Source organism: Macaca thibetana, chromosome 20 (assembly GCF_024542745.1).
Source record: "Macaca thibetana thibetana isolate TM-01 chromosome 20, ASM2454274v1, whole genome shotgun sequence".
Taxonomy (NCBI): Eukaryota; Metazoa; Chordata; class Mammalia; order Primates; family Cercopithecidae; genus Macaca; species Macaca thibetana.
The window spans coordinates 59,851,044-59,865,903 of NC_065597.1; the positions used below are offsets into that span (position 1 = coordinate 59,851,044).

The following is a 14,860-nucleotide window of genomic DNA, read 5'->3' on the forward strand; positions in this document are numbered from 1 at the left end:
CATTCACACAGTGAAATATTGTGCATCCAAAAGAATATGTAGATGGGTGACACCTTAAACAACCCCAGGATCACAGACATTTAAATTTCTAGTAGAAGGGGTGAAATTTAAATGTCTGTGATCCTGGCTGGGCATGGTGGCTCTTGCCTGTAATCCCAACACTTAGGGAGGCAGGTGGGAGGACTGCTTGAGCTCAGGAGTTCAAGACCAGCCTGGGCAACCTAGTGAGAGCTCATCTCTACAAAGATTAAAAAAAAAAAAAAAAATTAGCCAGGCGTGGTGGTGCACTCCTGTAGTCCCAGCTACAAAGCAGGCTGAGGCACCATGATCCCTTGACCCGGGAGATCAAGGCTGCAGTGAGCTGTGATGGTGCCACTGTACTCCAGCCTGAGGAACAGAACATGACTTCATCTCAAAAAAAAAGTTCATATTCCAACCAAGATCCCACCATTGTATCACGAAGCATAAACACCCGCCCCCAGTGAAAAAGTACAAGGAAGCCAGCCATATCATATCTTCCCCAACCTCAGCAAGTTCCAGGGCAGGAAGAGTCTCGCCACCCCAGCACACAGTAGGCCCACTGGAAAATGAATGTCTCCTTTCTCTAGGCATTTCATGGTCATGGTCAGAAAATCAGGTTCATTTTGCTAACGAAAGAGAAAGCCAAAAATGGAGGGTGATTTTTTTAATTTTTGGTCTTACTCGGTCGCCAGGCTAGAGTGCAATGGTGCGATCTTGGCTCACTGCAATCTCTGCCTCCCCAGTTCAAGCAATTCTCATGCCTCAGCCTCCCAAGTAGCTGGGACTACAGGCACCTGCCACCACGCCCAGCTAATTTTTGTATTTTTAGTAGAGACAGGGTTTTAGCACGTTGGCCAGGATGGTCTCGATCTCTTGACCTCATGATCCGCCCGCCTCAGCCTCCCAAAGTGCTGGGATTACAGGTGTGAGCCACCACACTGGGCCTGGAGGGTGATTTTGACCAGGCCTTCTCATCAGGTTTTGGAAGGAAGTGGAGCTGACTTCTCTTCTGTTGCTTTTGCCCACCCAGGACCACTTGTTCCCCTGGGTAATACAGCACCCCAGGCACAGGGGCCGTCTGTCACATAAGCATGGGCGTGGCTCATGTGTGGCCAGGCCCCGGTGATTCTGGAAAGGTTGCCCATAAGTCATTTCCCTGTCCCAGGACTGGCATGTGATGCGGTGGGATGGAAGCTGTCCTTCTGCTGGGTCTGCAGATGGGGCCAATGTAAAGCCCGACATTGCCGGATGATGTCAGAAGCAGAACCCATAGGCAAAAGCCAGCTTTCCAACACTCCACTCTCAGTTCCCTGCCATCTCCACTTCTGTGGATGTGTGCCCGGCATCTGCCTCTGCCCCTGCCTCTGAGAGCAGTGACTGAGCAAACAGTCCTGGACCCGGCTGAAAGGATGGGCCTGTCTGTTTCTAGCAGCGTGGTCTTTCGGAATGCTGATTCCTGAAAGAGTTGGAACCAAGGGAAGCAGAGTCAGGAGGTGGAAATTGAGCCTGGGTCCAGCTATGCACGAAGCCAGACACTCCTGGATTTCTCCGTTACTTGATCAGAGAAATGTCCCATTTTGCTCAAGCTAGTTGGAGGTGGATTTCTGTTACTTGAAACCAAAAGAGCCTTAACTAATACACAACTAGAAATGCATCCATGGTCACTGCCGATTCATGTGACAGACATTTATTGAGCACTATTCCATTTGCCTAATGTTGCATAAGTTACTCCCAAACTTAGAGGCTTAATACAGTCATAGAACACATTCGCAGATCCTGTGGGTCAAGAATTTGGGAAGACACTGTAGATTGAACTTTGTTCTCTGCTTTCTCTTTCTTGGAAAGAGAGGACGTAGCTTGAAGTCAGTACTGACTTGGGACTGTGTGTAAGGCATATCCGTGCTTCACTGTCACTATGTTTTTAAGTTTTCTAAAATTAAAACAGCTCATTTTAGAGGGAAATAAAGAACCCGGGAAGAGCTCAGCTGGGCAGCACTGACCTGGGGTCTCTTGAGTGGTGGAAATCGGATGTCAACTGGAGCTGCACTCATCAGAAGGCTTGACCGGGGCTGGGAAATTCGCTTCCAAGCTGGCTCATGTGCAAGCTGTACAGGCTGGGGGCCAGGGGACTCACCCCTCCCCACGAGACTGCCTGAGCACCCTCACACAAGGCAGTTGGCTTCCCGAGAGCCAAAGTGCAATGCCTGTGATGACCTAGCCCGAGAAGTCACACATCATCACTCACTTCCGCCACTTCCCACTGGTTGCCCAAAGCCAGCCTGATTCAGTGTGGCAGGGGGCCATATAAAAAGGCAGTGTGGATCCCTGGGGGCCATCCTGAGGCTGGCTATGTACTACAAACACCCCCCACATGCCAGGGATTGGACACACAGCCCTTGACCCCCACTGAACATCAGCCTAAACAGAAGGCAACCAAGCAAACATTATCCCCCAAACTCTTTCCAACTCATACTTCAGGGTGGCCCCAGCTTTTAAGTAAAGGGAATTGTGCCTAATAATTATTCCTACTAAGGAACTAGATCTCAGGGTCTGGTCATGCAGCTCTTTGGTTACAGAAACAACACTGATGAAATAATCAAAAGTCCTCCACCATTCTCGCCCCCAGCCATGAACCTGTCCACTGCACACACTGCTCCACGTCACTGTGCCTTTCCTAACTTTACTACAGCTTATGCCTGCCTCTCCTGTATGACATCCATGTGACATCCATCTCTAAACCTCTGAGTCATCCCTAGACAAGCTGGCACATGACTACATCATCTCATTTCATACATCAAGGGCCGGAAAACATAGTGGTTAAGAACTCTTGGACCTGGGTTCAAACCCCTGCTCTGCCACCTGACAGCTGCCAGATTGTTCAGCCTCAGTTTCTTTCTCTGAAAAATGGGGCTGGAAGTATACCTGCTTCATGAACTCATGAAGCGTCCACATGCATGCAAGGGTGCGCCATGGTGCCTGGCACACAGTAGCTCAAGAAAGGCTGGTTGTGCCTGCTGGTGTGCTTGATCCAGAGAGGCAATCACTCATTTGTTTTTTCCTTATTTCCTGAATCTTTGTTTCTCGCTATTTAGGCCATGAGAGTTAAGCACAAGGACTGCCTCTTCCTCCAGTCATCTCACCAATCCTTCCACACACACATGCACATACACACACACACACAAACACACACACACACATACGTTCTCATGCCACCTTCGGCCCTTCCCATCTGCTGTAACCCCAGAAAACTGAAGTGAAGCCATTGCCTTAGAATGGCACTGCCCTGGCCAAGTATGGTGACTCATGCCTATCATCTCAGCACTTTGAGGCAGAAGGATCACTTAAGGCCAAGAGTTCAAGACCAGCCTGGTCAACATAGCCGAGACCGTCTCTACAAAAAAATAAAATAGTTTTTAATTTAAAAAGAATGGCACTGCCCTAAAGCTCCTCATCAAGGATTTATGGTTGTTTTTATGGCCACTTTAATAGGCAAAAATGTGGACAGAACAGAGTTCCCCAAGAACCCGCCATCTTAGACCATTTTTTTTTTAAATTCCTCAGCAAACAAGTCTCTCATATGACTTTTGTCCCATTCCAAATCTAATAACAGGCCGGGTGCGGTAGCTCTCACCTATAATCCCAGCACTTTGGGAGGCTGAGGTTGGTGGATCACCTGAGGTAAGGAGTTCAAGACCAGCCTGGACAATATGGTGAAACCCAGTCTCTACTAAAAATACAAAAAAATTAGCTGGGCATGGTGGTGGGCACCTGTAATCCCAGCTACTCGGGAGGCTGAGGCAGGAAATCGCTTGAAACCGGGAGGCAGAGGTTGCAGTGAGCTGAGATCACCCTACTGAGCTCCAGCCTGGGCCACAAGAGCAAAACTCCGTCTCAAAAAAAAAAAAAAAAATCTAATAACATTGTTTACTTCTCACAGGAGGATCAGAGGAGTTCTGTCCTGAGATTGCCAGAAAAATGATGAACAGAAAATTACGTACAACCAAACAGGCCCAACTTTCAAATGGACTGAGAATGACCCACACAAGTTCCACCAAGGCCAAGGGAGACCTGCAGCCAGCGATGGGGAAAGCCTGCCACTTACTGGCAGCCTCCGGAACTGGATGGAGTGTATTGACACTTAATGGTATCTTTCACAAGCTCTTAACCTTTACACCCCGTCAATAAAAATCCCATTAACATTCAAAAGGGATGTTTCTGGGAGTCCACTTGGAATAAGAGTTGGAAAACACTCCAAGAAAAGGATTCTGTATTAATACCACATCTGTCCCAGATCTTCAACACTGTTCACTTTCCTTCCACGGTGCCAACACCAAGCTAGCTGATAGGTGGGAAGAGGGCAGCTCTGCGGTTGGCCCCCAAGAGCCACGGAGTCCCCCAAGCTGACCCTCTGCGGTGGTAGTGGCACCTAACAAGAACTTCCGCCTTGTTTTCCCTCTCTCCGTGCTTCGTCCTTTTGGACTCTGCTCACGCATCATATCCAGAAAGCTCCCTGAGCTCTCCGGTGGGATGAGAACTCTGCTCTGTGCTCCTGGGGCCCCCATGTTCCTCCACCTGGAGGTCCTCGGCTCACTGCATTACCCCTGTCTACTTACTGACTTGCCTTCTACCCAGTGATGGGCCATGTGCTGTGAGGGCACGCGCTGTGTGCCCATCTATTCGTTCCTGTGTGCATGCGTTCATTCATTCCTTACTGAATGCCCACCACGTGCCAAGCATTGGGGTACAAAGAACAAGGCAGATGGAGCCCCCTGGCCTCTTCCAGCTTGCTGTAGAGTGTTGTCTACTCTACTCATCCTCACATACCCATGCCTGTCCTATGCGGCACCCAATAAATGTTGGATGCATGGCTGTGTCCCCTCCTTCAGTATCACCTAATTAACTTAATGACTTCCTGCAAGGATTAAGTTCATGCTGTTAAAATGCTGTGACTTCCTCTGGATCTCTCAGGCAAGCCGGCAACCTTTAAGCCTCACCCGGCCGACGTAGGCATTTTGTTTGGCCAAAGTGTGTAGTTATTTTTAAAACACTGCATTTGTGGCTAATGTTTAAAATTGGGAAAACTTCATAGAAATCTTTTTCTGGCTTCTCTAGAAAAGTGAACGCACATTTCTGCGCAGCAGGGGTGAGCCAGAGTTGAGTACCTAAGCTTCCTTTAGACGTGGTGGGAACACTTCAATTTGCCACAATCCCCACTATCTCCGATTTCTCTATCACTGAGGCCAAAAGCAGCTGGGATTATGTCGACTGAGCTGGTGTTTGTCTTGCCCTAGTCAGCTTCACTCAAGACTCTGACTTGCTCTACATGTGGCTTAACTGAAGACCCCGGGGGTTACGCGCATGCCATCCAAGAAATACATCTGAGATGAGCTACAACACAAATGAATGGGCCATTTTATTGATTTTTACCTCCTAACATAGCCTCCTAATAGTGGATACAGGGTGCTGTGGTTTCCAGCAGGGATCTCAGATGCAAAGGGAAGTGAAGAAAACAGATAAATTCCTAGGGTACCTCATCATGGACCCAAACACCATGTTAACTGGAACTCTTCTTGCAAACGAAGGCTGAAGATCAAGAATGACATTCTCACACCACAGCACAGCTTAAATACTTCTTTGACAAAAATAATAAATTATATTTGACTCAGAAAATAAATTCTGTTCAGCAGAGTGACAGGAGGGTCCATTCATTGCATTGCACGAGGGGCCATATGGAGGGGTGAGGATGGGTGCAGGATGCCACAGTGATGCGGGACACGGGGCATGGGGCCAGCAGCACAGGCTGAAGTTAGCTGACGCATGCTTTTGGCTTTATCCCATGGGCAGGTGGCAGCCGGACCCCTGGCTGTGGCCTGTCCCAAGTGAGACTGCAACTGCCCCTTCCTCCTCACGTCCGCCTTGTCTTCTGTTTCTTGGCTTGTCTCTTTGCATCTTCTGGGCCGCTATTGTCAGAGGCTGCCTGACCGAGCGCGCGGACTCCCTGCAGCCGGCTTGTTAACTGCAGCAGCAAAGGAATGAGCTGGAAAAGAGAGAACGTGTGAGAGAGAGGGGTACAAAGAGGAGGCTTCTGCCAGACGAACAGCGGAGCCTCACTTCTCAACACACCTTCTTCAGACATGAGCAGCAGCTGCCATGTGCTAATGGGTGGGTTTCAGTTCAAACGAGGCAGGCCGCTGTACTAGGGATGGGCTGGCCTCTCTCTGGGACCAACATGTCCCTAGAGGTGTTCCAGGTTTAAGGATTAGGAGATGTTACAGAAGTTTACAGCCTTGAAAGGAGACCTAAGAGTGGACTTGAGGCCTTCAGGGGCCCTCCCGACCCTGAAATGTGTTTTCTGTGACCCTGGATATCCCCCTGCTATCACTCCTGCAGCTGTGAGGACTCGCTCTCCCTGACACGCCTGCCGTCTCCTGAGGCCTCTGCATTTCCTACCTTGTCATGGTTGTAACCGGCCAGCAGAACCAGCAGCGTCAGTGGCAGGGCAATGTAGGATCCTTGTGCGATGTCCTGTTCAGGCAGCTTCCTCTGCAAACACCGAGAGCCCTGTCACTCCTCACCAAGGCCGCACGCTTGTCCATCATCCATCTTCCACAGTATCACAGCCACCACCCACCCAGCCTTCCAAAGTGGCCACCCGAGGACACCCAGGGGCCCTCATGATCCAAATTCTTTCTATCCAAAGGAAGAAACCAAAGTGATTTGGATATGTTTTCCCATGAATCCTCTTCTGCCCAAACTCTCACTCTATTTGCTTCTGAAACTCAGGGACAAAGAGATTCCAATGACAAGGCATTCCTCAGCCTCTGAACGTTCCTCCAAACCGAGGGAATGAAAAGATGCAGCTATCAGGGAGTCTTGGTGGTTGAAAAGCAACTGGGTCTCAGTTTGTTGAGTCCCAGCAACTTGCAGGGACTTAGTCCCACAAGGATGTATCAAGAACCTACTGTTCTAGGCCCAAGGCACACAGTGAGGGGCAGCTATTCCCAGCCAGTACGACCTAGTGAGGAAGCAAAGCAGGCACTGCTACCAGCATCCCTGTTGCCATTCTCCCTTTCTCCAAAGAGAACCCCCAACTTTTATCTGGGCCACTGAGAATACAGACTACCTTTCCAAGCCTCCCCTGCAGCCAGGCACAGCTCTGGAACTAAATTGTGGCCAATGGTACAGGAACAGAAGCAGTAAGTGCCACACCCTGGCTGGACCCTAGAGGAGAAGTGGTGTGCCCTCCCTTTTGCTGGGTGGGCAGCATTTGGCCAATTGCCCCATTTTGGAGAAAAGCAATGCACTGGAACGGCACAATGAGACAGAAGGGGCATGGGTGCCCTGACGCCTTGGAGCTACCAGACTATCTCTGCACTCGTCACTCCTGGATACTTGACATGAGACAGAAATTTCCATCTTGCTAAAGCCCCTGAAATGCTGGGTTCTAAAGCATCAAGTGAACCTAGATCCTATTAGCCCACTCTACTCCTATAAAGGAAACAAATAAATGAAATGAGAACTTTCTAGTCATGATAACAACAAGTTAATGAGCCAGACCAATGTTTTCAGTGTAGGGTACCGGGACACCTCTCTCAGGAGGTTCCCAAGGCCGCAGCTATTTTCATGACAATAGTAAGATGTGATGTGCCTTTTCCACCTCATTTGTTCACAAGTGCACAGTGGACTTTTCCAGAGGCTACGTGCCCTGACGTCATCACGCTCACAACTAATGGAATGTGTGGCTTTGTGGGTTCTCGTGTTTTCAACACCTGTTTTAATTTCTAATATGATAAATACACACAGAGATAATCCATGCAAACTCAAACTCTTTGAAATACTCAATAATTTTTAACAGTATAAAGCGGTCCTGCAACCAACCCATCCGAGAACTGCTGGGCTACAAAGTGACTGTGGGGGACACTGTACCTGGGATGCCCTTTCATAAATGAAAGAGTAAGGGCAGGAACAGATTTCCATCTCCAACTGCCTACTCCTTTATTTTTGGACATCTCTTAGATCCCAACCCATTTTTCCACTGAAGTAAACACTTAAGTTTAATTCAGGCCAGGCGCGGTGGCTCATGCCTGTAATCCCAGCACTTTGGGAGGCTGAGGTGGGCAGATCACCTGAGGTCAGGAGTTCAAGACCAGCCTGGCGAGCATGGTGAAACCCCCATCTCTATTAAAAATACAAAATTAGCCAGGAGCGATGGTGCACGCCTGTAATCCCAGTTACTCAGGAGGCTGACACAGGAGAATCACTTGAACCCAGGAGGCAGAGGTTGCAGTGGGCCAAGATCATGACACTGCACTCTAGCAGGGGCGACAAAGCAAGACTCCATCTCAGAAAAAAAAAAAAAAAATGAATAAATAAATATGTAAATAAAAGTTTAATTCAGCAGGAATTCGAGTGATTGAGTGTAGGCTCAGGTCCCAGGCCTCACTGGGTAAACTCAGGCAACCACGCTGAGACTCAGTTTACTCAACTATGACATGGAGATTGTATGAACACCACCCACTAGGGGTGGACGCTGCGAAACTCGATGAAATGAGTATGTGAAATACTCAGCAGTGCACAGAATACTGAGTCAAATCCAGTCGCGAGGCCGTGGGCAGCCACAACAAAGAAGGAAACCCATGTGCTTACAAAGCCCCCGTGAACGTGCAATGCTGAGCCACTCATCACGAGGAGGGCAGAACAAGGCGGAAACCACGTGGCTTGAGACAAACTGCCTCACCTGAGTCCTGGTTCTGCTGACTAACACCCGGGAAGTGACTCAATGTTTCTGGGCTTCTGTGGAAACGGGAGGAACGGCACACCTGCTCGAAGGCTTACTGTAAGGATCAACCTGTGAAGGCCCTGTGCAGGGTGGTACAGAGCAGGCGCTCCCTTCATTCATCACTTGGCCCTGCTCGGGAATCCAAGCCCCGGCAGGCACAGTTTCTCACATTCTCCAAAGTGACAGGCAGCAGCTACGACGTTGGGCTGCTCGGCCACCACCAAGCAGTGTCTCTACATTCCTGCCACCGGCTCTCAGGTGTGTCCCTGAGCCCACCTGAGGTGTGTCCCTGAGCCCACCTGCGAGGGGCTTCTGAGAATGTCGCTGCCTGCAGCTGTCAACGGCCTTCACAGAAGCCTCTCCCGCCCACTGGGGCCACAGTGCAGCCCCAAACAAAGGTAAGTGGTTCTTGCATATGCTTACCTTTCTGGTTTTTTTTTTTTTTTTTTTTTTGAGACAGAGTCTTGCTCTGTCGCCCAGGCTGGAGTGCAGCGGCGCTATCTTAGCTCACTACAAACTCTGCATCCCGGGTCAAGCAATTCTCCTGCCTCAGCCTCTCGAGCAGCTGGGATTACAGATGCGCGCCACCATGCCTGGCTAATTTTTGTATGGTTAGTAGAGATGGGGTTTCACCACATTGCCCACGCTGGTCTCAAACTCCTGACCTCAAGTGATCCGCCCACCTCAGCCTCCTAAAATGCTGGGATTACAGGCGTGAGCCACCGCACCTAGCCCTCTCCGGCACTTTCTAACCAGGTCTCCGCTGGGAAGAACAAGGAAGCACTTCCTCCTGGGTCATGAGAAAAACTCTCTTGTTTAGGTATGGTCATATTTACAGGCTCACTGAGCATGAACCACTCTTCACAGAAGCCCGGAATCAGCAGCAGAGCTCTGCTCAAGCCCTAGCTCTGCTCCGCGTGAGCTGGTGACCTTGCGCTGCTCACATCTCCTTCTAGGTTCCCATCTTCTCATCTCTAAATGAGAGGTAATTCCTGTCCACCTTCCATGCAGGATGGCGTTTAAAAAGCATGAAATGGCAACTGGATAGCATGTGGAAAAAGACAATTTGGAGCCATACTTCACACCTATACCAGGAAAAACTCCAAATGGATAGAGAAGTTTAAATGTAAAAAGAGAAATCGTAAAAGTCCCCCTGAAAAAAAACACGATAAATTCCTATAAAAGCTGGGAAGGAAGAAAACCTTCCTATGACTTTAAAATCCAGAAGCAATAAGAAAAATATCAACACATCTAACATAGAAATAAAGTAAATCTTTGTATAAGCCAAGTGAAAAGATAAACGACAAACTGAGAAAAATACGTACAACAGACATTACAAAGGGTTAATATTCCTAATATACAAAGAGCTGAAAACAGTTGAAAAAGACCAAAAATTCTATAGAAAATAGGTTAAACAGTTCACAGAAAATACAAATGGCTCTTAACCACATGAAGAGAGAGAAATGCAAATTAAAAGTACACTGAGATAATATCACTTCTCATCTATTAGACTGCAAACATTGAAAAATTTGACAACATACTCCGTTGGGGAGAAAAGGGTATTCATTCACTGCTGGCGGGAATACAAAACAGTAAAACCCCACGGAAGGGAAGTGGCCGGATCGATCAGAATTCCGGATGCATTTACCCTTTGCCTCAGCAATTTCACTTCTGGGAGTGTGTTCCAAAGAGAGACTGACGAACATTCAAAAACATGCATGCACGAGGCAATTCGTTAAAGGGTTATGTGTAATATTATGTGTAATAGCAGAAAACCAGTAACAACACAAAAGCCCCTCAACCTGGGGCGAACTGAAAATCCTACACATAGTGCCAGGATCTGAACGTGTCTGTGCCTACCGAGTTCACAGGCTGAACCCTAATCCACAACGTGATAGTATCAAGATGACACCCCTTTTAGGCGGTGACTCAGTCAGGGATTAATGCCCCTATCAAAGAGGCCTGAGGGAACTGCTTTGCCCCTTTCCGCCTTGTGGGGACACAGCTAGGAGGCACCATCTGTGAAGCAGACAGCAAGTCCTCGCCAGACCCCAAATCTGCCAACGCCTAATCCGGGAGTTCCCAGCCTCTAAGACTGTAAGAAATAAATGTTGGTTGTTTATAAGTTACCCAGTCTAAGTTACAAAACAGCAGCCCGAATGGCCTAAGACATATGGTATATCCACACGGAGGAATGCTGTGCAGTTATCAAAAGAGGGATAAGGAGGATCGGAAGATATGGTTCCATTTACAGCTATATTTTTTGAAAACAAGAAAATTCTTATTCTTCCCACTGAAAAGGCCTAGAAGCAATGACCAATACAGTAGCTATGAGGCCAGATTTTTGTTTTTTAATGCAGACTTTTGTGCTACACTTTCACCCCCTGTCAAATTCAGAATCAGCAGTCCTGAGGCTGAGTCCTGGACTCTGTGTTTGTCATGCCTGATGTGTCAGTTTAATCATCAGGTGACAATATTGCACCTGAGCTTTAGGAATCGCTAAATACTTTTATCAAGAAGATGAAAGATACCTGTACGTTTTGTTTGTTCCACTGTTCCAGTCTATCGGATACAGGACAGACTGTATGCAACAGATACACATATTGCATATAGTAAGGGCCACATATTGTACCGAATTAAGCGATAAATTAAGTTTCTTTTAACCCACAGGTATTCTGTCCATCTGTTGTTGGGTTTTTTTTTTTTTCCTTGCAATTTACTTGTCAAACAAATCAGGCGCCAGGTGTTTATCCTGCATCCCTGTGGAGTCATCTGTGGCTCCTGGGTTCTCTCTATTTCCTGTAAAGTAGCAGTTGGTTCTAGAGGTTTGAGTGGCCATGTACCATGTGTCCCCTCATGGAGGAGCACACGTCACACCAGCAACAGGGTAGTGGTGTCCCTCCTCCCCCAAAATCATTCCTGAGCCACCGATCTAAACAATTACACTGCTCTTGTTACCAGTTTCCTCCTCAAAGGAAATCGCAGGCATCAGGGCTCAGAAAACCTAAAAACAATCTGGGGAAGCCCAGAATCCAGAAGGCAGAATGAGAAAGTGACCCAGTGCCAGGAGCCCTTTAAATATCTGCCCTGCAACCTGCAGTCTGGAGCATAGGTTGTACGGCACACCTTCTCTCGCCACCCCATGGATTGTTTGGATTTGTTTTGTTTTGTTTTTCTTCTTCCGGAGAAAGGGTCTCACTCTGTTACCCAAGCTGGAGTGCAGGGACATGATCATGGCTCATCGAGGCCTCGACCTCCCAGGCTCAGGTGATCCTCCCACCTCAGCCTCCCGAGTAGCCGCGACTATATATATATAATCCACCACGCCCAGTTAATTTTTGTATTTTTTGTAGAGATGGGGTTTGACCATATTGCCCAGGCTGGTCTGAAACTCCTGGCTCAAGAGATCCAACAGCCTTGGCCTCCCAAAGTGCTGGGATTACAGGCATGAGCCACTAAACACAATCCATTATTTTTTTTTAAACTCCGTCTTTTACTTACCGTGGGATTAAAAATCAAGGTGATGTGTTTATGGTAGCCCACTGCGGTGAAAGAAACTTGAGGCAAGATGTAGTCATACTGGGATCTGGGGAGTGTGGAGTCCAGAAGCACAACATAGTTCTATACACACATGGGAAGAAGTTATTTTTAAAAGGACAGCTCTGGCAAAGCAAATGAAAACTAAAACCTAACATATGGCTGTGATGTAAAGAACTTTATGTTTTTAAAGAAATCCCCAAGTCTACACATCCAAACCAAGGTTGCTACCTTCAAAGTAGCAACCTCAGTGGGCTATTCTAGCAGTGGCGGGCGTGTGTTCCCAGTGTCTCTGAGACTGTGGCTTCTGATAAGGCTGTCAGAGCCTGCAGCTCTTGTTATGAGTACTCAACCTTGACAATTACAGTCCTCTGAGGATCTGACTTTATGAAACACAAAAAATTATTATGAGCCAATTCTGATTAGGGAGGTATGTGATACAACTGAGGATCCACAACGAGGATGATTTCTAAGGGACGATGTTTGAGAGGCACAAAAGCTGGCAAATCCTAAAAATACAGCATCCCTGGAACAGCACCAGGGGCAGCCACAGCTCTGTGTGCTAAGCACCGACCAGGTGCCAGGCACCATGCACACTGCATGAGGCCCGTGGCTGCTCTGCTTTCAACCACTGGCAAGGTCGGGATCATCACCCCCGTCTTATAGATGAGGAAAGTCAAGCATGAAGAGACTAGGAGTAACTTGCCCAGGGTCACTCAGCTAAGAAGGCTGCCACACATCTATGAAGGCTCTAAACTCAGGGGAAGTGTGATCTCAAAGCCCAAGATGTTTCCACATTGCTGTAGAAAGTGACTATTTCAACACCCCTGGAGAAAGAGGAGGGGAAAATTCCATGACAGCCTGTTTCATTATTTTGCAGTCATTTTCCACAGAGAAGGGCCAGAGTAGATCATTCTCACAGCAGGTGGTAAGGAGCCAGGAGAGGGAACGTTACCCCCTAGGCTCACACTTGACATCCTCAGGCTAAGACCACCAGAAAAGAACCAAATTCTTTGCAAAGTTTGCACTCCCCACACCAACTACAAATTAGCTCTATCCAAATAGAATTGATAATAAGTACTTTATAGTCAGTAAATGATGTACAAAATAATGGCTGAAAACCTTCCAGTTCCAAGGAGGGAGACATCCAGATTCATGTAACACAAAGGACACCAAAAAGGTCAAGCTGCAAGTGTTCTACACAACACACATTATAATCAGATTATCAAAGACGGAGAAGAATTTCAAAGCAGGAAGAGAAAAGCAACTCATCTCATTCAACGGATCCCCCATCATGAGGAAACTGTGTGTCCTTAAACTAAACAGCAGAATTTTAAAATACAGAAATTTTTAAAAATTACAAGGCATTTTTAAAAGTGAACTTCTTAGCAGAAACCTTCCTAGAAGGAATGCATGGGGTGATATGTTCAAAGCGCAAGAGTTGATCATGCCCAACAGTAGGCCTTGATTACATAAATCATGGCATTTCCTAGTTTACGGACTACTCTCCATAAAAATCACAGTATGAAAGATTTAACCGGGCACAGTGGCTCTCGCCTATAATCTCAGCACTTTGGGAGGCTGAGGCGGGTGGATCACAAGGTCAGGAGATCGAGACCATCCTGGCTAACACGGTGAAACCCCGTCTCGACCAAAAATACAAAAAAAAAAAAAAAAATTAGCTGGGCGTGGTGACATGTGCCTGTAGTCCCAGGTACTCCAGAGGCTGAGGCAGGAGAATGGCGTGAACCCAGGAGGTGGAGCTTGCAGTGAGCCAAGATCGCACCACTGCACTCCAGCCTGGGCAACAAGGTGAGACTCTGTCTCAAAAAAAAAAAAAAAAAAAAAAAGATTTAATGATGAGGAACAGATTTGTGATAACTTCTTCATTGAAAGGCACAGATTAGAAAACAATGTACAAAACAGTGTAAGTTTTGAATTATTAAAATGAATGTCTATTTATATTTATACATGCAGGCACACACGTGCCTGAAAAAACACCCAAAGGATACCAATCACCACGTTAGCAGTGGCTATTTCTGGATGATGGGCTTATGTCTTTTTTTTTTCTTTTTTCCAAAATCTCCTGCCATGAATATGTATTCTTTTTGTAAATAGAAAAACAATGAGGAAAAAATAATCCCTACAGAACTCAACCTCTTTTGATTCAGAGAGTGCATTTCTGCAGAGTGGTGTTTAGGGAGAAAAGGAGAGAACTGTGCTTCCTTAAACTAAATAGCAGAATTATTAAAACAAAGGCAGAAGGTAGAATCTGACCACAGGCATTACCTCGCCGTCTCTGAGAAGCGGGGGGAAATGGAAGAACAGGGACTGGCCAAGGGAAACTGTCTGGATCGGATTGTCAAGGTTTTCGCTTTTATAAAGCTTGACCTGGAGAGAGAAACAAAGCCGGAGATGCTTTGAAACTGAAACACAATCAATATTTCCTATCAGACATCCTTAGGACAGCCGCTCTCTGGGTGGGTGTCTTTGGAAACATGGATATTTGAAAAAGAAAGCTCC

At 47.3% G+C, this 14,860-nt stretch overlaps 1 protein-coding gene across 1 annotated transcript in view; it reads right to left on the reverse strand.

Annotated features, from left to right (window-relative positions):
• Positions 1 to 5,405: 5,405 nt before the first annotated feature.
• LOC126944512 (nodal modulator 1) overlaps positions 5,406 to 14,860 on the reverse strand; it is a 63,113-nt gene continuing 53,658 nt past the window's right edge. Inside the window, exons 28-31 of the mRNA XM_050774064.1 lie at positions 14,627 to 14,728; positions 12,302 to 12,421; positions 6,472 to 6,564; positions 5,406 to 6,058 (exon numbers count right to left, since the gene is read on the reverse strand). Coding sequence (XP_050630021.1) covers positions 5,927 to 6,058; positions 6,472 to 6,564; positions 12,302 to 12,421; positions 14,627 to 14,728 — 447 coding nt within the window. The 3' untranslated portion in view covers positions 5,406 to 5,926. The remainder of the gene's footprint in view (positions 6,059 to 6,471; positions 6,565 to 12,301; positions 12,422 to 14,626; positions 14,729 to 14,860) is intronic.